The following is a 25,058-nucleotide window of genomic DNA, read 5'->3' on the forward strand; positions in this document are numbered from 1 at the left end:
TTTCGTAAAAACACATGTTCTAAAATTGAGACAGTATCTTAGTTGTTTAGGGGTAGTTACTGACTAATCACTCCTATAATCACAAAATATCGCGAATAATTTTTTTTATTTTCATTTCATTATCACCGTAGACCAGGGGTTGCTGAACTTTTTTGATCATCGACCCCTACATAATTTTTCGAAATCTCCATCGACCACCATAAAAGTAATTTTCTGCTAATTAAAATAAAACTCTATTCTATTAGATACTGTGTTTGTACATTTATTTTATGATTTTGAACATTTATTAAAGTAATAATACATAGTGTAACAATAGTTTTATGAAAAATATATTAATGTTGAAGTATAAATACCTTAATTTTTATGAAGTAATAAGTAATTATAAGTAAGTAGAAATAACAAGTAAAGTAACTACGGATTTATTGTTTCTTAATCAATGCCTGGTGTTTTTTTTTTTTTTTTTTTGCAAGGCTCGTTATATTGGGTTCAAAATTGGTCAATTTTAATCTTAAATCCCCTCGAAACTCCACATTTAATTTATTTCTGTTCCTAGTTCAGATTGAATTTACGTGACTGAAACCGGCTTCAACCATATAGGAACTTGGAAATGCTATCAAAAATAGCTGAGCTATTTCGTAAAGTTTTACATATTTTTGCATTATATTTATATTTGTCCAAAATTTGCTTATTGTTAAATTTTTAAAAAGCGTCTTTGCTTCAAATCCTCATAATAATTCAGAAAGCTCATCTTGCAGGTTGATGCCCACGTTTTCAATTTGAGCAGAAAATGGCACAATAATCCAATCAGGGATGTCAATGTTTTCCAAATCAACAAAACGCAGTTTAAAATCGTCGCTCAATTTTTGAAGATTACCTGTATATATTTCCAAGTCTTCTTCTCTTATTTCTAATTGTCACATATCTGAAAAATACTGATAATCCTTCGACCAATTGACCCTTTCGGTTCGGATCAACCCCCATTAGACCCCCTGGCTCAAATCGACCCCCGCTTTTGTTAAATAGTCCCCTGGGGGTCTATATAGACCACTTTAGCGACCTCTGCCGTAGACCATAGTCTAAATTTGAGACTTCCACTTTGATAAGAATGTGTTATTAAACACCTCTGTGAATTAGGTTAGTTTCTCCAATAACGGCAAAATATTGAAAGGAATATTTTTTTAGTATATATTTTTTCTCATAAGGAGCAAATTTGAGACTTCTATTTAGGTAAAACCGTGAACTGCCGATTTTAGGCTATTTGCTAAATATCGAAATTTTTATCGCATAAGGATAAAAATTTTAGCATCATATGAAATGCGAAAATGGGAGAGCTTTGCCTTTTACATTTGGGGCAAACGCAAAAAGATAGTTAAGCTTGCTAATTTATATTTACTTATTTAGTTTTTGGCATAGGAGTGTTGGGTCTAAAATTAGGCACAAACGAAGGAGGAAAAAAAATTATTTATGCCATGTGCTTCTTCACAACAATACAAATGTATAGAAGCGTAGTTATAAAAACATTTTCCCACCATTCTCACATGTCTGTGCAAAAAATACTTGTTGTTAACAAGCTCAACCACCATTATCTTAGAACAACCCTGTATACCCTCCCTCGTATGGAGCCTATCCTGAAACTCCGATATAAAAATGAAGATAACGCAACTTTATTCAAATAAATAAATAAAATATTAATGCAAAGAAAATTCAATGATTATAGAGAGGACAGTTTTCACAATTTTTAAAATTTAACCTTTGGTATGACATCTGACTTTTCTATAAAGAATATTCCAGTGGAGAGGAATAAAATCCCTTTAAATAAGAGAAAACTGTTTCCTATATAAGATTATATTTGGAAGATCGGCAAACTTTTAATAGTGTGTCTAGATTTCTCACGGCAAAAAAAAAACAATTATTTTCCCTCAGCAAAAACCTTTTAATGTAAACCTAAAAAGGTTTGTTATGCGGCTTACGTGCCTAACCTTAAAAGGAGATCTGTGTATACTCTATTCCACGCACATGACCCTCCTCCAAAATCTTGGAAGACAACCTCCTCTATAAAAACCTTAAATCAAGGTTGACTTTGGGTTTTCAAGCGTGAAGAAACCCATTCATGAAGCTAGTCTCTCAAAGTGAAAATAATCTTAAATCTAGGTCAATATAAGGTTTATCTTCGCTAAGTCTTGTATGCGTAGTTAAAATCCACCCAAGTTATGAAATTTTAAGGCAATTTGATCCTATCACTAGTGTGACGTAAGGTAAAACGTCACGATGGACCTAGGTGACCATTTTACCTAAGTGCACTTTACTTTTTAAAAAAAACTTTTTAATCCTATCGGGATGAAAGGTTTGAAACAGCAATTTTTTTTGCTTTGCTGTTGAATAAAGGTTCAAACATTTCCGTGACAATTAAAAGAAGACACAAGGTTTCAAATGAGGAGGCTGTTTAGACAAAATAAGTGAACACTTGTAATGTCTAGCAAAACTGTGACTTTTTTTTCACTTATTTTTTAGTGTGGAGGGATGGAATCAATGACTCAACTGAATACGGAACCTGGTGTCCATTCTACCCTCAACTTAGATGAGGTAAACTTTTCCGGTTCTTTCACTTTACTGTCAGTCAGAAATGTTTAACTCCTACTTAACCCTAAACATACCATGGTCATCAACAGTGTGCAAGGAGTTCCTCCCATAGACAAACTATATTTTTCATTACTTTTGTCCCGCAGTGAACTGATCGTTAGGACACGGTTCTCAGCAGATCACCGAAGTCGACCAATCACTGGATGCGGTCAGTGTGCGGGTGGGTGACCACTTAGATCAGTCTGCGTAGGGACCGAGAGCACTCGTTAAACTGTTCCACCGCAAAGTGCTCGACTTCGCGTTCAGGTCGCCGGGCTACAGAAGCGGGGGTGCCATCCCCTCTGTAGAGGATCAAAAATTGGGATGGCATGTCTTCGGATCCTCCTCAGGGATGGTTCCCAGACCGTCACCCATTGTGCAGCTCTAGTACGACGTAAATGAGCTACAACGTAATAGCTTTTATTATGAGAATGCTTTGTTCGAAATGGAATAGGTGTCTCATTTCCCTTATCATGGTATCCGCCATCTTGTTTTTTTTTCTCCACGCTTGTATATTCTTACTGATACGGGGAAAAACAAAATTTGGCAACAGGGAGAGGGAAAATTTTAAAGAGTACGGATAACTTATCACGTGGATGTTGCTCTCAATGTTCCTCATAATGTCTTAGAGAGAAGAAATAATAAATTATTTTTGTTATCAGCTAGAATGGAACCTTTTCAATAGGAATCTATTTTCCGCTCCAAACAAAAACGGTTATTTAGTGATAATTTAAATGAGTAAAGTTTGGCATCTGTTGTTACTTATGCCAATACCAGAAAGCCCGGTTAAATCAAGTGAATTTCTTAAGGCATGGGGTGGGTTTCTTGCTTCTTCATAGGCCAAAAACACGGCTTCAGCCGCACACACGTCACAGACCGTTTTACAGGGAAGACTTCAATCATACTTCATCCACACATCATCCATCTCACATGAGCCAGAGAACGATCGCATTCAAATTCAGTATCCTCAGAGATATTGATTTTTGAATAGGATGTGGGAAGACTTTGTGACCCCGACAGATTTAACGTGCACCCATCACTATTCAATGCGCGGGAATTCTTCGATCGGCGAGATTAAACACAAACATGAACCCAACTCAATTTCGCACCTAAAGTTGCACTCTCTTTATAATCGCCCATATATTTAAATATAGTTGGCATACTTAAGTACAGTTTAAGAGGTGTACTAAAGCAAAAAACAAGTAGGGATGTCTGACGGAGACATTTTTACAGAATATTACGTGAGTTACGTAATATTTTATAGCAAGCCTCTTAACACACACACATACACACACAAATGTTCGTAGTTTTAGTATTACGTTGTATGTAAATTAAGTGCATACAAAGCTAGCGTCTCTGTTATTGTAACTCAAACCTAAGTAAAACCTGAAATTTACCAAAGTGGTTTGGCAACTCGCTCGGAAAAATCATATTAAAGTCTACTTTTGACCAAGCCACTTAAGTAAAAGTTTTATCGGCCATTTTAATGTTTTACCGGTTAATAGACATTTAATATCTCAATACAAATATTTCCTTATTTTTAGATTATACATAATTCTAATCATTAGCAACGTTATAATGATGAACAATATGAAAGTACAGAAATCGATTTTGTAAAAGATTTTCTAGACAGTAGCACATGATGTCAGAGGAGGAAGTAAAGATTTCAATCAATAGGGATAGAGGAACAAAATTGAACTAGAGCTCCTCCAGGGTGCAACAGATTAAATTAGAATAGATTTCTAAAGATTGGGAAACGGTAGGATGCCATTATGATCAGTCATAAGAATTTTGGAAATAGGGAATGATTCCCAAAAATCGAGTTCGGTAGATAACGAGCGGTGTTGAAGAAAAATTTCAAACCCTCCATTCGAATTCTAACTATGCGGAGCAATTCATGCCCTTCTAGAAACACGTTCGAAATTCACTTGTTTCGAAGACTTTATAAAAGGTAAAACTTTTGGTAATAACAATAACCGCAAAGCGTTGAGTGTTAGTTCCATGAGCACCTCAGCCCTATGAGGTTATCAGAAAGGTGGCAACAGGTCATCGGTAAAGATATTCCACTGCTTAAAGTTCATTTTTTACAGTCCCGGGCCAAATTATTAGACGAACTCTTAAGATTCTATGTAAAATCTTAATTATTAGGTGATGGACATTTCCAATTGGAAATGTCTAAAAACAAAAAACTCTGATACGAAATTTCATTTTTACGTTATTTGTAGTATTGAATTGCAATGATTCTACTCCCTCTATGTTAACTGTGTACCGAACTCACGTGATTGTTCACCAGGTCTCTAAACCACTGCTGTGTGTTCCTCCGAGAGAAGAACATCTGAGGAAATCTGTGGACATTGGGGGTAAGACACCCTCTTCTCAACATATAGACGGATCGTCCATCGGATCCCTTTCCAAACCCCCAGCCATGAAGGTTTCCAGAAGCCACATTAGTGTCAAAGTATGTATCAACAATTATGTGACTCCTTAACATATATTACAGAAAAATGAACCAAAAATGGAGAGTGAGAAAAATTTGATTGCCTAATTTCATTCTTTATATTAGTGGAGAACCGATTATCCGGAACGGTCGGGACCATCGCTATTCCGGATAACTGATTTTTACGGTTGTCTGAATCGCTACAAAAAGCCGTTTTTTTTTTATTTTTAAACCCAACTAAGAAAAAATATTTGGAAATAATCTTAAAAATAAGAAAAAACGATGAAGTAATACACTAATGATTATTTCCAAAATGATGATAAGGTAAACATCTTTAAAAAAAGAAAGAAAAATCGTAAACTCTTATGAGAATTTTTTTTTTTTTTTTTTAAATGGCGAGAAAATTTATTGAATTTCATTCCGGTTTTTTGGTTTTCCCGTTTTCTGATTTCCGGATAACGGGTTCTATACTGTATTATAAAAGTTAGAAAATGGTTTTTTATTATAAAAATGAAATTTTAAATGCAATAACTACTGTATTTATAATTTTTACATACACATGAAAAAGCAATGGATTACACACATCTTATTCAATGACAGCAAATGGAACAAAATTTTGAAGCGAAATGTGGTATAACTAGTATAATATAATATACAACAATATGATTTTAAATACATGAATTTTTACAAATCTTTTACAGTATGGTCTATCCCAAAACACGGTACTGCACACAAGCCCGCACTCTCGTAATCAGTGAAAAACTAGGACCACTATTGCCATCTATTGAGGAAATAGTGAATTATGTGAATTCTAGAGTACACAGCTCGAACATTCACAAAGACGTTCTCCAGTCCGAAGTTCTCCCTCCCCCCATATTGCTCCTTTCTCCCCCCTCTCTTTCTTATTTTCTTTAGCTCAAAAGACCAGGAGTTGTCGCTATAAGCATCTGTAATAAAATTTAAAAAGAAAAAGTGAACATGTAAATTTTTTTCAACATTCTTAAATTTTTTTTAAAATTGACCAGATATTTGAAGGAAAATAATTAAAACAGGAGTACACATTATTTTTAAAAATTAGAATCTGGGAGAATCAAAAGTATTGTTAATTAAAATTTGAAAATTATGTTGTTCATCTTTACAATGACTTGCTTTCTGTTGAATGTTCGTCAGAGGTTCGCTTTCAACCTATTTCTTTGTTCTGAGAGGATTCGTTTAAGCCCGAAATATGACGTGCAATACTTTTTTTTTAATTTGCTTAACTTTTTTTTAATCTGAAGTCTGAACGAAAGTTTTCTTTTACATTTTAATTTCGATTTTCGCCAGATTTTTATCAATGTTTTTATTTATCTTCGATTATATTTCCATTTATCGCCCCTTTGAAGAGTGAAATTTGGGAACCACTGATCTAAACCGGAGCGTAATTGTTTTAAAGTTCGAAACTATCGTGATTTGGCCTCGAGCAACAGCATTATGCCAAATGATTTTGAATGCTTTATTTTAAATGAATGAACTGTTTAATCTAATAAAGTAAAGTCCCCGGCAAAGGCAAAATAATAAAGAATGTTTCTGTCGTAAGCCATCATAGCAAAGGGTGCTCTTGTTTTCCAGTGGCGCTATCTATGGCTAACATTCTGCCACATCCATACATCACACCCGTTTATAAAGTGGACCCATTCATACATCTATCCAGAGATCATCATTTTGACCCGAACCAGAGAGCGACCCATTTCCAATTCAGTACCCTCAGAGGTATAATTTGTTGTGGGAACATGGAGGATTTTGTGAACCTATAGATTGAACGTGCATCCATCACCATCTTCGACCGGCTAGATTCGTATCCTTGTTCTCACGAAAGTGAGTCTGGCCAACCAGGCTACTCCAGCCCAATAATAAAAACTAAAAATTGGAATTAATTTAGCTTTATTAATTGTTTTTTTTCAATTTTGTGAGCGAAATTTCGCAGGTTCATTGTTCGGTGCCGATTATTTTACCTCCTTTTTCGCGGGCTCTATAAAGTAAGTTCTTAAATGTATCTTTTCTGAAACGAAAATAACATTCGAATTCTCGAACAGGAAAACATTTTCCTGTTCGACAAATACTCTGAGCTTTCATAATTCAGTTTCTTCTCCCTAAATGCAGGGATTATAAAAGAAATGTTCATTCTAAGTTCTGCTGTATTTTCAGGAGCGGAAACGACTCCATATCAGATCCCCTTTCCGTCAGGCTAACCGTGGAAAGTTTTCGTGGTTTTCCACTCCATGTAACGCAATTGCGAGTTAGTTCCATCAAAAAGTCCCCCCAATACTTGATACAGGAGTTCCCCTGTCTTCTGGATTGGGTTCAAAATGACAAGACTACAGAGTTGAACATAAGTAGTCGTAAACCCAAAAATTGGATCTGTTCAACGACAGTTTTAAAATGAATAAATAATGGACATAAAATATCGGGCGAATTGGAAAATTCTACGTAGGGCCTATATTGGAAAAATAAAGGGCCTTTGAACCCTTACTCAGCCGAAATTCCTGAATTTATCTTGCTGCTAGGGATATGTAAAACACGTTATAGTGCATTCTTCTTCTAAGTATTTCAGTACATGAACATGTAATATTTCATTCAATATTTTTATGTACTAAAAATAATTTCTTTGATAATTATTTTAAAAAAATATATCTAAATATATATTAAAAAGGCATAAGAAAAGTTGAGATCTCATTATTGCGATCACAGGATACCCATGGGTCAAATACTTTTTTTTCTTTTCTGGATGGACTCCGTTAAACATTTCAAATCATGGGTTGCTGTCATCAATTGATGTTTGGATTTTCATATCCTGCCCCATGTACGTGTTTCACAAAATACTTTTTCCTTCATTCTTTATTTATATTGAAATCACCATCCAAGACAGTCATTATACGTTAATAATAGAAAAGAACAAATAAAACTTTAAATTATTATGAAGTTAATACAATAAAAATGCCTGATATTTAAAAAAAAAAAAGAAAAACAGCAACTGTCGCCACAGCAACGCATGCAATGACGACGCACGCGCACTGTTTACTATTACTCTTGAACACTGTTCAAAAGCGTGTAGACGCTTTCAAATCCAAATCAAGACCTATTTTGCCAATGGGTAATACATTTTAATGTGAAAAGATATTTTCATAAATTTCTATAGCAAGATATAATGAACAGAAATAAATAAATGAAAACACCTCATATATACTTAACGCCATATATATACATATATATATATATATATATATATATATATATATATATATATATATATATATATATATATATATATATATATATATATGTATATAGGTTCAAAATGAAGAATAAAACAAAGAAAAATTATAGACATATGAAAAAAAGGGGGGGGGAATAATAAGTAAAAAAATAACAAACAACAGTTTCTATTAAAAAAAAAATTTTATTTAAAAAACCGGGAAAAAAAGATATAATCTTTTCATCAGCCTTAACGATTACATCCGCAAAACAGAGTGCTTACTGATATTGTATCAATGTATTTATTTATTTATTATATATATATACACGTCTTGTATGCTCAGCTAAAGTCCACCTTGTCATGAAATTTTAATGGGCAAATGCAATTTGATCCTATCGCTTGTGTGACGTCAGCTAAAGCTTAGTTATGGACCGAAGTGCCAATACTTTTTAAAAAAGCTTCAGAAAAATAATTTTTAATCCTTTCAGTATGAAAGCTTTGAAACTGCACTATTTCCGTCCCCCTTTATTTGAGAAAAATGGGTTTTTAGTTCAAACATTTTCGTGACACTAAAATTCCGAGGCAAGGTTGCCGTAAAGTTACATGCTTTCTGGATATTATATATATATATATATTCTAAACGTGCATGAAATTGTGTGTTCTCAGTTAACAAACACAGAACAACAGGGTAAAACGTGGATTGACTATGAAAAGTACAGTGTGATTATTATTTTTGTTAGGAACTCCAGCGTCGATTCACGATGCCTGCAGCTTTGCCAGCAGAGAATGTGAACAACAATTCAAGGAATGAGTCTTGGGCAGAGGCCAGAAGAGAGCAGCGTCGAGTCTCCATTCGAAAAGACCTCGCCCGTCCCCTCTACAGGAAGGACATATTCTACAGTGGAAGTATCGTCCATCTACCCGAATATAGAGAATCTAAGCACGACATCAGGACATACATATCAAATGTCACACTCATCCCCGATCAACAGGTGAGGATACCATATGACCTCTCCCTCCCTACCGAAAGGGGCAGAGAGGGAAATTCTATTTAATTTTAGAAAATAAACTAATATTTATACTATATTCGGTAGTATGTATGCTACTGGCAAAGTACGAAACGCCGGCATTCTATACAATGCCTAGGCATTGTATAGAATGCCTGTTGTTTTTAGGCAAGGTATGAAATATGAGAAGTATTACACCGGCAAAGTATGAAACGCCGGCATTCTATACAATGCCTAGGCATTGTATAGAATGCCGGTTGTTTTTAGGCAAGGTATGAAATATGAGAAGTATTACACCGGCAAAGTATGAAACGCCGGCATTCTATACAATGCCTAGGCATACTATATAATGCCGGTTGTTTTTAGGCAAGGTATGAAATATGAGAAGTATTACACCGTCAAAGTATGAAACGCCAGCATTCTATAGAATGCCTAGGCATTGTATATATTGCCGGATGTTTTTAGGCAAGGTATGAAGTATGAGAAGTATTTCATACTTTCTCTAGGCATTGTATATAATACCTAGGCATTCTATAGAATGACAAATGCTATTTGCCTAGCAAATGCCTCACCACGTGATATTCGAAACGAATCGGAGACGTATTTTATACTTTGCCCGGTTTCTCATTTGGTATTCTATAGAATGCCTAGGAAATGCGTGAAATGTAAATCGTTTCATACACTGTCGGCTAGTTTTAGGCATTCTATAGATTGCCGGATTTCAAACTTTGCCTTTAACATATACGTGCAAAATACAAAGCAGCAATCAATTCGATTACATTGTTGAGATATAAAGGATAAAATTATATCAATACAATGAACAGTTTTTGCGAGTGTCAGCAGTGCGAATGTACATTTAATGAACATGAATCGTATAAACGCATTCTGAAAGAAATATCATAATTAATAGTACAGTATTGATTATCAATAGTGTAAAATAAGCCAATAATAAATAAGAAAAGATTTTTTTTTCTCCCTCCCAACTTTTTTCCAACTCTAAGTAGTGGTTGGAGGAGAGGCCTCCTTTTATACACAGAGGCTGCACCAAACCTTGGGCTTACATTATGCCCTCTTCCCCTTTCACTCAACAATGGTGAATTTATTCTCAAGATATAATAGAGTACCTCTTCTCATTTTCAAAGAAGTCTCAGTTTAAAAAAAAAAACATTTAAAAAATTTTTTCACATGGTAACAAAACCTGAAATAATTTTTTGAAATATTACCTCCTTCTGCAATAGAAAAATTCTAAATTACGAATCTTAAATAGAATACGAATTCTTCGAACATGCTATTCTTATTATATTATGCATTTTATAAGCATAGAAACTGAAGGATTTTTTTTTCACTCGTAAATCAAACTAAAAATGTTTGACAAGTAAGCACATTAAATATTGATTGATTAGTAGAGAAAGAATATTTAAAAAAAAAACTGTTAATGACTGACATTGATTGCGTCTTACGACACTGTGCTCCGTTAGCTCGTGTGAGAGTAAGGCCCTGTTTGCCTAACTGTTGTCATGTTTCTAACAGTTATTCATGACTGTTAGTTCAGTTTTTGCTTTAACCAGCACCATCTGTGATAATTACGAGAATGGCGGTCATTATGAAGAAATAGCCACAGAAAATGAAAAACGCTTCTGAATAGGACATAAAAAGTGAACTCAATAACTGGGATCATAAAAATTTGCGAGACTTATTCATTTATTTTGTTGATTTTCCACACAGTGGAAAAATCTCGCCAGGTAGGAGATTTTTAAAAAAAAATTAAATTTAAGTTATTGGTCCGTTTCATATATTTCCTTAGAGCGAGACGCAAATATAGGTTTAAATTATGTGTTTATTTTACTTCGCAAAATAGCTTATAAAAAAGCTATTAGAGAGAAACTTTTTTAATTCTCACTTCTATTTTTATTTTAAAATTTAAAGAAAAAATAGTTTAAGTAAACCATGAAGTTTCAAATAATGGCAGAAAATATGTTTTTTTTTTCTTCATTATATTAAAATGCAAACACCACACCTATAGCGCAATCCAGGCTAATACTACGATAATACGAGTTTTTTTTTTCTTTCTCTCGCTGTATAACACTCTGTTAGTATAAGTGTCCTTTACTTCAGATCCGATCCACATTGACTTACTGATCTCAGTCAATCACTATTAGCCGTCAGTAAGCTGGTAGGAGATCAAACTGCAATGGTATAGAGCAGTGATTCTCAACCTTGTTTTCGTGGCGGCACACTTTTAACGATTTCGAAATTTGACGGCACACAATGAAAAAAATTAGATTAAAAGTTGTTTAATTACCTATTTTACACGGGGTTAAATTGTTTGTGATAATAATTTTGAATGTGAAATAAAATAATATGTACTACAAAAGCACGTTTATTAAGAGATTAATTATGTTTTCCGACTAATTTTTTATTAGTTAGTAACAGTTATTTTTCTTTTTCTAGTTATTAATTGTTAGCTTGTCTTCTATAGTTATTATCTGTTAGTTTTTTTGACATTAATTTTTAATTTTTTGTGATTTCTTGTTAACTCCTGCTAATTATTAGTTGTTATCTTAGTTAGTTATCCTTTGTTAGTCATCCTTTGTCAATTTGTTTTTATAACTGTTTATTGCGTGGCTTACTTTAATGATTAGCTTTTATTTCCGTTTGAAAATTAATATTTAGCTTGCTTTCCTTTGTTAATTAATAATTTTAATAGTCATTAAATTTTCCACTTATTTCAACATTTTTTAAAATTGTCAAAGACAATTTAAACACACTCTTCTTATTTTAAGATTGTGAGCGACAAGACAATCACCGACGAAGATGTTCACGCGATTAAAGCGTGGAAAAATTATAAAAAGTATATATATATATTGTGTCAACCTTCATCTATCAAAAGGTACCTCAAGATAGAATCAAGTTAACATGTCTTAGTGAATTGGTATTCAATATTTATGGTGGTAGTTGCGCCACAATATCATTTCCACAATACGACCCAATAAGGAGTCGATCATCCCCCGATTTTCAGTTTTTCTATCGCTTCTCACTTTGCACACGCGAAGGACCAGTCGATTCATGAAGGGTGAACCTGATGAGTGAAATATATTATCTCGCTGAGAAATCCCCCCCATAAAATTCTCCTTTTCTTTTTTACTGGATGCATGCAGTTTGATTCATTTCAGATGGAGATTCCTGACTCCAGAGAGAAGAAACTGTGTCCCCGCCTTCCCCGAAGCATGGAAGACACTTTGAAGGAGGCCCTCGACTTCTCACTCCTCCGTCAGCCCAATTTCTTGCTGGCCTGTGTGGCCAATGTGCTGGGCATGATGGGATTCTACGTCCCCTTCGTCTTCATCACCGAGAGTTCCGTGGAGAAGGGGGTGTCCAGGGATGCTGCGGCCTTCCTCCTCTCCATCATCGGCATCACCAACCTGGTCGGCAGACTGGTGTTCGGATGGGTGGTGGACAGACTCAGAATCAAGGCACTCCACGTGAATAACGTGTGCCTGGCCATCAGTGGTCTCTCCATCCTCACGGCACCCTTCTGCTTCTCCTACGCTTCCATCATGACAGCCTGCATCTTCTTCAGCTTCTTTGTATGTAAGTCTTTTTTTTCAGACATCTTTAATAATCAAAGCTTAATCCCGTCAGGGGGCATATATACTGTAGACTCAAAGTGCGCGCACGTGACTACCCAGCGAGGGAAAAAAAGAGAGGATTTACAAAGGTAGGCTTGGTAACGGTTCATGGCAACACGTCGGAATAATGGGCAAGAGAGGCAAAAACAACCCCAAGGAAAAATCCTGGTGGATGTGGTCTAGGCGCCGCGCGCGCAGAGCGGCAACTCACCAAGATCTAAAGATAAAATCCCCTCAACTAGAATGCCGCAAAGAATTGAGTGAATCCTAAATATTAACGTCCCGCAGTGGACTGATCGTTAAGACACGGTTCCCAGCAGATCACCGAAGTCAAGCATCACTGGCTACGGTCAGTGTGCGGGTGGGTGACCACTTGGATCAGTCTGCGTAGGGACCGAGGGTGTGCGGTATGGGTCCTCGTTAAACTGTGCTACCGTAAAGTGCTCGACTTCGCGCGCAGGTCGTCGGGCTACCGAAGCGGGGGTGCCATCCCCTCCGCAGAGGATCAAAATTGTGATGGCATGTCTTCGGATCATCCTCCGGGATGTTTCCCAGACCGTCGCCAATAGCCCATTGTGCAGCTCTAGTGCGACGCAAATTAACAATAACAATAATAACAATATTAACAGGAGTAGTTACTCAGAGCCGTGATGGCTCAGGGGATAGAGAGCTCGCCTTCCATTGAGGTCAACCGGGGTTCGATCCCGGCGATGGCTGGTCGATACGAATTCCGCACCGACCACAGTGTTGACATGAAATATCCTCAGTGGTGGACGGATCATGGGTTAGAGTCTCTTTGCCGTCAGGCTAACCGTGGGAGGTTCTCGTGGTCTTCCTTTCCATGTAACGCAAATGCGCGTTAGTTCATTCAAAAAGTCCTTCACGAAGGCATCAATACTCGATCCAGACGTTCCCTTGTCTCTCTGGATTGGGTTCAAAATGACAAGGCAACGGGGTTGAACATTAGAAGTCGTAAACCCAAAAATTGGATCGGCTGTTCAACGACGGATATAAAAAGAAGAAAAGAGTAGTTACTCATTAAACAAAACTTAGGAGTGTTCAGAGATAACAGGCTAGGGATCAAACAGAGAGCAATAGAACAGTAAAAACATTGAATAAAGGTAGAAAACATAGTGTAATGATGAAAAGTGCTACAATTTGAAGAAAGTCAATGAGAACAGATAGAAGAGTTACAGCGATGCAGCCGTCAGGAAAAATCTAAGAACAGGGGGAAATTCAAAACAGGAACATTTGACAAAATATTTTAACAATAAGTTAATTGAAAATCATTTCTAAAAAAAACACACAGTATTTGCAAAAGATTACACGATGAAAGAAAAAAACACTTGAAATAAAATTAAAATAAAATGAAAATTTTATTAATAACGGAAGCTCAATCCCTGAGAAAACATGTAACCTTTGTGTCGGAATTTTCTTTTTTTTACCACGAAGATGTTTGTATAAAAAACCTTTTTTCAATAAAGCAAAAATAGAGCAGTTTCAAACCTTTCATTCAAAAAGGATATAAAATGATTTTTAAAAGCTTTTTTTAAAAAGTATTGTCATTTAGGTCTGAAATAAATGATTTGAATTTATCTTAAAAGGAATGATTTGAATTTATCGGAAGAAAAAATAAACAATGAATCTTGAAAACAATAAATTTAAAAAGATCCCAAACTATATTAACCATTCATTTCGAATTTCTCAAATCGAGGATTAGAAAAAAAAAATAAAGAGATAAGTAAGTAAAAAAAAAATATCTGACAGTATTTGAAAGGAACAGGCAAGTCTTAGTAGAAAGAAATTAGATAAAAGGAGAAATTAGACAATAGATTACATAAATATAGATTAGTATTTATTATATCAAGCATTATATTAGAATATTATAATAATTCGATCCAATTATTAAACGCACTGTGATAATGATAAGATTTGCATTATAGGCAATACTTTTATATTTAAACATTCGTGTAATGGGCTCTTATTCGGAAAATTTTTTTTTTATATACTTCCTATTTGTATTTATTTTTAACGTATTGCGTGACAATGTTAACCCATTGACACAGAAACGTAAACAAATTGCAAACCGGTTTCATGCACATAAAAAAAAAAACTGTATGCGTCTAATAATATGGACTGTACCTGACAAAGGCATTTTACTTTAAAAAAAAAGAAACATCAGCGTTGGGTACACAGGAAATACTTTGTTTTTAATCAGCTTTTTGTTTCAGCTGCCTACATTTCCCTGACATCTATCATATTGGTGGATATGGTAGGATTAGACAGGCTGACCAACTCTTTTGGATTATTGAGTCTTTTCAGAGGTGCCGCATCCATTCTGGGTCCTCCACTCGCAGGTATTCTTCCCCACTACTCTACTAAAATAAAGTAATAAAAGACTTAACAAGCGTGAATTAGGAAAACAAAAAAGAGATTTGATATGGAAATTATAAAATTGACAACGAAAATAGGGTAAATGAATAAGGGTGAAAAACAGTTTTTTCTTACCATGATTTACTTTCTAATTTTCATTTGAGAATTTTTCTAATTTACTCACGGCTACCGTGGTTTTACTAATTCTTTTTGATATCCGTCGTTGAACATCTGACCCAATTTTGGGTTTAAGACTACTGAAGTTCAACTACGTAGCCTTGTCATTTTGAACCAATCCAGAAGACAAGGAAACTCCTGGATCAGTACCCCCAGAGGTATTGATTTTTGTAATGCGAACATGGAGGACGTTGTGACTCGCTTAATTTAACGTGCATCAATCACCATTTACTACACGGGGAGTCCACGGCAGACGGGGATCGAACCGGCGCCCATTTTGGACATGGACCCGGTACCCTACCCACCAAGCTACCCAGGCCTTCCAAGAATTTGATAATAATTTTTTCAGCTCCTTATTTCCATTTCTCAAAAATAGGCTCTATGATTGTACTGTATTATTTTACTATTATTATAAACCCTCTGATTCGAGATCCTTGAATGACACGAGAAAATATACGCAGAAATATTACCTAACTTGTCTGTATAGCAATGTAATATGCGTAAGTGCAAGTATAAAAATAGATCATAAAAACGCATGTAAATCATTCTTCCTAGCATTTCGAGATTAGTATAATTCAATTCAACGAGAACAATGCTTCTGCCTAAGAAGCTATTCAATTCACCCTTCTCAAAATAACCCATTTCCCTCAACAACAACAACAACAAAAAAAACAGGAATTTTTAGGTTATTATTTATAATAACATAACAAATGGCCGAGATAGCCTGGTTAGTAAGGTGCTGGGCCTCTGTCCAAGAGGTTGTGAGTTCGATCCCCGCAGACCGAAGACTCCCGGATCACTGATGCTCATTAAATTTGTCGAGTCACAAAGTACTCCATGCTCCCATAACAAATCAATACCTCTGGGGGTACTGATCCACGAGTTTCCTTGTCTTCTGAATTGGCTCAAAATGACAAGACTACGGAGTTGAACATTACTAGTTGTAAAACTAAAACTGGGTCAGGTGTTCAAAGACGGTTATATATATATATATATATATATATATATATATATATATATATATATATATATATATATATATATATATATATATCAGGTTATGATTAATATATATATTTATATTTTAATTATACTCATTTTTCCGTAGAAAAAGTCAAATAAAGTAGAATTGAACTATAGCTGAAGATATAAAAAACTGAAGCTCAAAGTATTTCTGTCCTGATATTTGTTTATTTCTGATAAAATCTCTGATTCTTTCTGAGAATTTCTGATAAAAAGAAGAAGAAAATAACTATGAATGGTAAATTTGTGTTCGAATTTGAACACAAGATTAAAACTCCCAAAATATTAATCATTTGTCTCACAACGCAAGCAAGTGACATACACCGGAAGTTCTTAGAATTCCGTTCCGGTTTTAGAATCTTATTATTTTTGTTAACTCGATTCCTGCATAGGTTTCCCGTGCATAGGTTTCTAGGTGAATGTCTGTGAAATTCATTTTTTTTATTTCATACGAGATTATTTTCCTATTTTTCCCCCCATCTTTTTAGAGCTTATTTTTGAAGGATTTAAAAGCATACTATGATTTCGCATCACTTTGATTCCTTTGAATGATTCTTGCAATACGGCAAATGAATACAAAAAGAAAAAAAAAAAAAGGAGGGAAGAAAAATCCATCAGTTGACCAATCAATGTATTGACCTAGAAGTGAATGACAAATCAGCTTATAAATATTATCAGTTTATAAATATAATCAGTTTATAAAAAAAATAGATAAACCTATAATTTTTTGAGCAAATTATTTTCAATCATCCTAAATTTCAGTTTAATAAATTAGAGGTGCCCTAAAGTAGAATAGAATATTTTTTTTTTCAAAATTTCTCTCCTTTTTTTGTTTGAAGACTTATTCTATGACATGTTAAAATCTGATTGGCTAAAAACCTGAAATCGAATGCATAAAGAGTAAAGATGTTCTGCGATGAAGCCTACTCAGTGACTAAAACGTTCCACGAGAAGTGCTATGAACTAGTAAACAAAAAACATTATCCGTTCATACTGCCATGTTAGTTTATTTACACCCTAAGCAGGCTGGTCAAAGTGGTCCGCTCCTCACTTTCGATGATCTACTGCTAACTATCCAATCCAATACCGTCAGTTGTTTTTTAGAGCGATTATCGCATTATGTTGGATGCACACGACCACCTTTTGAAACCTTACTATACTTAGCGCTAGATGGCGTATTTCAGTTCTAAAATTGAGGAGAAATGATAAGAGTACTTTAAAAAAATAGAGATGACTAAACTGATGTCGTCCCGCAGTGAACTGATCTTTAAGACACGGTTCCCAACAGATCACCGAAGTCAATCATCACTGGCTGCGTTGTTGTTGTTGTTGCAGTTAATTTACGTCGCACCGTCGCCAATAGCCCATTGTGCAGCTCTAGTGGGACGTAAATGAGCTACGACAACAACTAAACTGATGTCACTTTACTTAATTGTCTACTGATCAACCAATTACTAATAGCAACCAATAGGGAAGTGACTCTGTTGAAATGGGAATACGAAACAGTGCAAGCAACTGGTTGCACTGTACATCCACAAAATTAGGACAATAAAGTGATGTCACTAAACTTCTGATTTGTGTAACTTCCTCCAACAACGAATATTCCTGGAGTGACAAGATTCAAATCAGTGATTAAAAAGAAATTGCATTATTTCGGTGACTGAAAATGATTTTAATAACTGGTTATGGTTTTTCAGGTTCTTTTTATGACTGGACCGGCAGTTACGAAATTCCATTCTTCATAGCCGGTGGACTGCTCATATTGGCGGGATTCCTCATGTATTTTGTGCCTAGGCTCGAGAAGACACCCCTCTGCGACATCAAAATCTCCACAGAACCCACCACTTCCCTCTGAAGAACCATTCCCACTGCATGCCTTTCACGCTCGTGGGAGAATGAGAACGTGATTTGTGAAGTGTAGTCTCACGCGTAAAAACTCATGTTCTACTTACTTGTGGTGATTAGAATGAACCATGATTTGAGGCCAAAAAGGACGTCTTCAAACTTTTATGCCACTTACATATGTATAAAGATTATTCATTTATGTGCTGTACAAAAATTTAGTTTTTTTTTTTTTTAAAAATTAATGACCATATTTATCTAACTTAACTTCGTTATTATGCAGTTTGGAAATAGTATATGATGTTCAGCATTTTCTGCACACATGTAAAACGAATGAGTGCAAGACTCTTCACGTGTGTTTATTTTTGTTGAAATTACTTTCCCACAAATATGGAGTTCCTTTTTATTTATCTCTGTAAAACAAAATTATCTTGTTAAAAAAAGAAGAAAAAAGACAATCGCATTTCCAATTTTTTTATGCATATATATTTCACCCTATTTAAGAAAGATAAGATCTTTTACGAAAAATTTAAGGGCATTTGAGAACGTATGTGAAAGATTGAGAACATGCCTGTTTTTAAATATTTTGGGCAGAGAACTACTGAAACTGAGGTGCGTGAACTGCATGCAGTGTGAAAGGTCCTTTCACGAGAATTATCCAGTGAAAAAAATCGTAGCGGAGAATGAGATCAACTGATTGCTAAAGACTCTTTCAAAAAGGGGTGTAGTAGGGAATATTATGTCACTCAATGGTATGCATACTTTTTGAAATGCATACTTTTTACAAAAAGGCTTACACCCCTTCCAATGCTTATGCTTTATTCCTAACTTAATCCTGCAATTTTATTTGTTATATATTTAAAACATACTTTCAATTTAAATTTTTATAAAATGTTTTTAAATTAAACATATTTAATACCTATATTATTTAGTACTTATGATATACTTTAATTTTGTATTCAAAATTGTTGATTATTTTTTTTAATTTAATAAAATGAAAATTTATTTAATGATGATAAATTTAATAAGGATTTATTCTAGTAAAATGCCCCAATGGTTTAACAAACTTCATCTTTTATTCATCATGTTTTTATTTTATTTTATTTATTTATTTATTTATCTACGGAATGCAGTTCTAATGAATCATTTTGTCAATTAAAGTTTTTTTTTATCAATAAATGTTTGTTTTTAATTAGTCTCAAATGTAACATAACACTTAAGAATGCGAACTGTAATGTAACGATACTTAAAACACTGATGCAAAAATGCGTTAATTTTAAATATTTTTGCGAGACAATTTCTTAATTGAAATATAAAATTTTATTTCATACATTTTCGCTAAAAATGCTGGTTCATCCCGACAAAAAAAAGTACAACTTCTACTAGTCGCAAATGATTTATTTTTTATATAAAAACAAAATCGTATTAAAATAAAAATCTTTCCCGAACTCATTTTTTTTAAAAAAAAAACAAACATAAAATCAATATATTTTTTTATTTTATTAATAAAAACAAGAAGCTAAAACAATACACAAGTTTTAAGTTGAAATTTTAATTTTTTTATGATTGAAAAAAAATATTTAATTTACCATCAATTGACTATCCCAAATGATCTGGGGTCAAATTAAAAAAAGTTAACTATTAGTCACATCTTTTCATAATCTGAAATATCAACTGCATTACTTTCTCTCTCAAACGCCATTTTTTAAAATTCTTTTCTCTATGTAAATTCATCAACCATTGTATATACAATTGTGCAAAAAATGTCTGCACAGTCCCACAAATAGCTAAACTTCCAAACAAAAATTGGCAAACTTCCAATCTTAGCAGAGTAATATTATTTTTTGTTATGTTTGAAATTCGAAGTCAATATTCTGTTTTAACACATAGCCCGATATCCTACCTGAATATTGACCTATAATATTTATATTGGACCACGTATTATATTACCGGATACTAGTGTACCCTACCAGCGGAAATAATTATAGGCTTTTTAGGGGGTACACAGTGTGGCCCTATTGTTTACTATTTATGCATAAATATAATAGTGTGTTTATTAACTTTAAAATAGGGAAATTCGAAGTCAATATTCTGTTTCAACACATAGCCCGATATCTTACCTTAATATTGACTCATAATATTTTTATTGGACCAGGTATTATATCGCCGTGTACTTCTGTTTCGATTGAAATTTCAATTTTTTGGATTTGGGTATTATAAAAGAAGAAAATATCTGCTTTGCTGATTTATACAATAAAAGAAATTATTTTAATTTCAATAGAAATAAACTAATTACTTGGAATTCTAATGTTTCTAGGAACATCTATTAAGATGCCACTTTTAATGTAATGAATAGAATTAAGAGAATATGTAGTAATATTTATGTATCCAAAAAACAAATAGATAAACTCTTTCAAAATTTGATAAAAAGCGATGAATACCCAACTAAGGTAATTAAATTCTATATGAAATAATTTAGTTAATTGCATATTATTGTAAATAAATTTACTAAAAAATTTCTTTGTTAATTTGTATAAATTTTTTCATGTGCAAATCCATTTCGGGCAAATCCATGGCTAAAATTACGTGCAAAGCAGGCAATTCATTTTTCTTTCTGTCTTCTATTTTATTGTTTTCTTAAATAAATGTTAATTTTCTAAAATTATTAATTGTCAACTTCTTTAAATTATCCAGCGTAATAGGACCTAGCGCATATCCTTTTTAACTAACAAATCACACGCACTTTAATACAAAACCCGTCTATTTACGCTTTTACCGAAAAATTTCATATTTTGCAATCTGGCATTCTTGTTTCGAAAATATTTTAAATCAATCTTGAAAAATTTCCCGTTCATGAAAGTTTAATATCTTTTATTTTCCGGATTTTTATTCTCTTTTTCAGATTTTTTTTCTCCATATTCTCTTCTTATTCTTATTAATATTTTTTCCCCTTTTTTCATTGTTCTGTAATTTTTTCCATGTTTTCCCTTCATTTCATTCATATATATATATATATATATATATATATATATATATATATATATATATATATATATATATATATATATATATATATATATATATATATATATATATATATATATATATATATATATATATATATATATATATAATTAGCATGATTATTTAGTTCCTGCAAGTTTTTCAATCGCATGATTGCATGTCATTTGCTTCAAATTAAAATGTTTCATTTAATTAACTTTCTATTAACAAAAAATTTTAAAATTAAGGGGAAATTGTTTAAAAGATATCAGTAATGGATAAAAATTCTTAAGATTTTGTGCTGAGAAACCTAAAAAAAAAAAACCTTAAAAATTACAATAGCGATTAATAATTGGTTCTTCGAGTCAAACCAAAATTCGAGAGTTATTTTAGAGCATATTTATGATAGCCGCATTCAATATAAAAAGGTTTAAAGAGAAAAAAAACTTCATCAACTCAAATAAAATTGGGTCGGAAGCATAATCATGTCGGCGAAATGAACTTCGGCAATGTGTAATGTCTGTACAGCGACTGTCAGCAATATGAACACGGACCACAAAAACCATCCGGTACAGTATCAGCAATTTTTTTATATCTCACATGAAAAGGGGGGGGGTGTAGTAAATTTTTACTGCGAATTTTATAACTGCGAAGTAAATTTTTTTCCTTTTATATAGAAAAATATTGACCGATAAAATATAGATTTTTTTTCTCCATATCTTTCCCTTCTGACAAAACGCATGCAGTCAACACAGCTGCAAACTTTATTATGGACGCTGGTAGAAAATTATTTTATTTAGCACATTTAAGAAAGGGGAGAATATTTTATTAGGTTAGTTTTTACCTATATTTATAAATGCTACTTCTTTTTTAATTTAGAATCTGATATTCAGATACTCATAGATTTATTACCCAATGGCAAAACGGGTGTTGTTTTGGGTTTGATTTCCTGCACACCTTATTTGGACGTCATCACACCTTTTTAACTGTGTTCAAGAGTAAAAGTAAACAGTGCGTTGCTATGGTGACAGCTGTTGTTTCTTAATTTTTTAAACATTTTTTTTCACTTCTAATTTTGTTATGCTTTAAGTGGGTGAGTTTATTTTTGAGACAGGGGACCAGGGAGATCCTATAAATACTTCTTGAGTAGTCAATAAACGATCATTTCATCATTTGAACAATATTTTTGTTTCTATTATTTTAATTAACAATCAGAAATTCTAACCTACAGTTCTAACTGGATCGTTTTCAATACACATTCAGGAGAATATCACAAGTAAAGAGGATTCCAAACTAATTGACACGGTCCCAAAGGTTAAGAGTTGAAGCAAGAAAAAAAATTCAACAACAACTATTGTGCCAATGGCTAACCTGTGATCGCTGAATTTTTTTCAATTTTTCCGAATTTTTTATTTTTGTATGTATTATCGAGTGCGTTTTAAATCGTCAAAATTTGTAATTTTAATTTTAATAAAGTTAGTAGTTAAAATAAAAGTATTGATGATTAAAGGTTTATAAAGAAAATATTACCTTTGATAAAGCATGTTAAATAAGGTAAATGTTTGTTATCCTTCTGGTTTCGATCCTTTAGCAAAGAAAAATAATACTTTTCACATATAGAACACTTTATTTGCTTTAAAATACTGAAAAGAAGTTAAAAAAATAATATATATTATAATAAATAAATAAATAAAATTATCCGAAATTTATCCGTTTATTAGCCATTATTCGCTATTTCCCAAAGAAAAAATAGTTTTTTTTTATATAGAAAACACTTGATTCACGTAAAAATATCAAAAAATATATTTAAAAAAATAATAAAAAAAAAAGAAAAAAATTTGAATGTCGACCGTCGCAGGGTTTTGAACCCATGGCAACCGGGATGAGAAATCTATCTTTCTACACAGCTTTACCAACTGCGCCGTGCTTCACATGCATACCCCGCGAATATTTAGCTTAAAACACCTCCTCCCGGTCAGTAAACAAAACTTATTTTGGCCCATTGTGGGCCCACTAATTGGTCTATAAAAAAATCCCTGGGTATAGTTGTTAAATACAGTAAATTCTAATTTTTGGCGGAGTTTGAAATTTATAGGTTAATATTATAGGGAGTTACGGGGTGTGATGTGTGCGTGCCTCTTGATATGACTTCTGTCCCTTTTTCAGCCGTTATTCGCTCTTTAACAAAGAAAAATATTTCTTTTCACATATAGAACGCTTCATTCGCTTCAAAATATTGAGAAGAAGTTAAAAAATAATATAAATAAAAATAAATAAAATTAAAAAAAATATCCGAAATTTATCCGTTTATTAGCTATTATACGCAATTTCCCAAAGAAAAAATAGTTTTTTTTTATATACAAAACACTTGAATCACGTTAAAATATCAAAAAATATATTAAAAAAAATAATATATAAAAAAAAATAATATATAAAAAAAAGAGAAAAATTTGGATATCGACCGTCGCAGGGTTTCGAACCCATGGCAACCAGGACGAGAAATCTAACTTGCTACACAGCTTTACCATCTGCGCCATGCTTCACATGCATAACCCGCGAATATTTAGCTTGAAACACCTCCTCCCGGTTAGTAAACAAAGCTTATTTTGGCCCATTGTGGGCCCACTAATGTGTCTATAAAAAAATCCCTCGGTATAGTTGTTCAATACATTAAATTCTAATTTTTGGCGGAGTTTGAAATTTATAGGTTAATATTATAGGGAGTTACGGGGTGTGATGTGTGCGTGCCTCTTGTTAGTACTTCTGTCCCTTTTTCAGTCATTATTCGCTCTTTAACAAAGAAAAATATTTCTTTTCACATATAGAACGCTTCATTCGCTTCATAATATTGAGAAGAAGTTAAAAAAAAAATGTAAATTGAAATAAATAAATAAAAAAAAATTATCCGAAATTTATCCGTTTATTAGCTATTATTCGCTATTTCCCAAAAAAAAATAGTTTTTTTTTTATATACAAAACACTTGATTCACGTTAAAACATTAAAAAAATATATTAAAAAAAGAAAAAAATTTGGATGTCGACCGTCGCAGGGTATCGAACCCATGGCAACCGGGATGAGAAATCTATCTTTCTACACAGCTTTACCAACTGCGCCATGCTTCACATGCATACCCCGCGAATATTAGTTACGGGATGTGATGTGTGCGTGCCTCTTGATATGACTTCTGTCCCTTTTTCAGCCATTATTCGCTCTTTAACAAGGAAAAATATTTCTTTTCACATATAGAACGCTTCATTCGCTTCAAAATATTGAGAAGAAGTTAAAAAATAATATAAATAAAAATAAATAAATTTTAAAAAAATATCCGAAATTTATCCGTTTATTAGCTATTATACGCAATTTCCCAAAGAAAAAATAGTTTTTTTTTATATACAAAACACTTGAATCACGTTAAAATATCAAAAAATATATTAAAAAAAATAATATATAAAAAAAATAATATATGAAAAAAAGAAAAGAATTTGGATGTCGACCGTCGCAGGGTTCCGAACCCATGGCAACCGGGACGAGAAATCTACCCTTGCTACACAGCTTTACCAACTGCGCCATGCTCCACATGCATACCCCGCGAATATTTAGCTTGAAACACCTCCTCCCGGTTAGTAAACAAAGCTTATTTTGGCCCATTGTGGGCCCACTAATGTGTCTATAAAAAAATCCCTCGGTATAGTTGTTCAATACATTAAATTCTAAT

The 25,058-nt window shown here is 33.2% G+C and overlaps 1 protein-coding gene across 5 annotated transcripts in view; it reads left to right on the top strand.

The window, feature by feature from the left end:
* LOC107450698 (monocarboxylate transporter 12) overlaps window positions 1-19,518 on the top strand; it is a 77,547-nt gene extending 58,029 nt beyond the window's left edge. For all 5 annotated transcript variants that reach the window (XM_087166998.1, XM_087167000.1, XM_087166999.1 and 2 more), the window contains exons 5-10: window positions 2,512-2,583; window positions 4,913-5,077; window positions 9,029-9,280; window positions 12,469-12,886; window positions 15,156-15,281; window positions 18,195-19,518. In XM_087166998.1, coding sequence (XP_087023124.1) covers window positions 2,512-2,583; window positions 4,913-5,077; window positions 9,029-9,280; window positions 12,469-12,886; window positions 15,156-15,281; window positions 18,195-18,352 — 1,191 coding nt within the window. In that variant the 3' untranslated portion in view covers window positions 18,353-19,518. The remainder of the gene's footprint in view (window positions 1-2,511; window positions 2,584-4,912; window positions 5,078-9,028; window positions 9,281-12,468; window positions 12,887-15,155; window positions 15,282-18,194) is intronic.
* Window positions 19,519-25,058: the final 5,540 nt, after the last annotated feature.

This window comes from Parasteatoda tepidariorum, chromosome 7 (genome assembly GCF_982258835.1).
Source record: "Parasteatoda tepidariorum strain Cologne lab strain chromosome 7, Ptep-v5.0, whole genome shotgun sequence".
Classification (NCBI taxonomy): domain Eukaryota; kingdom Metazoa; phylum Arthropoda; class Arachnida; order Araneae; family Theridiidae; genus Parasteatoda; species Parasteatoda tepidariorum.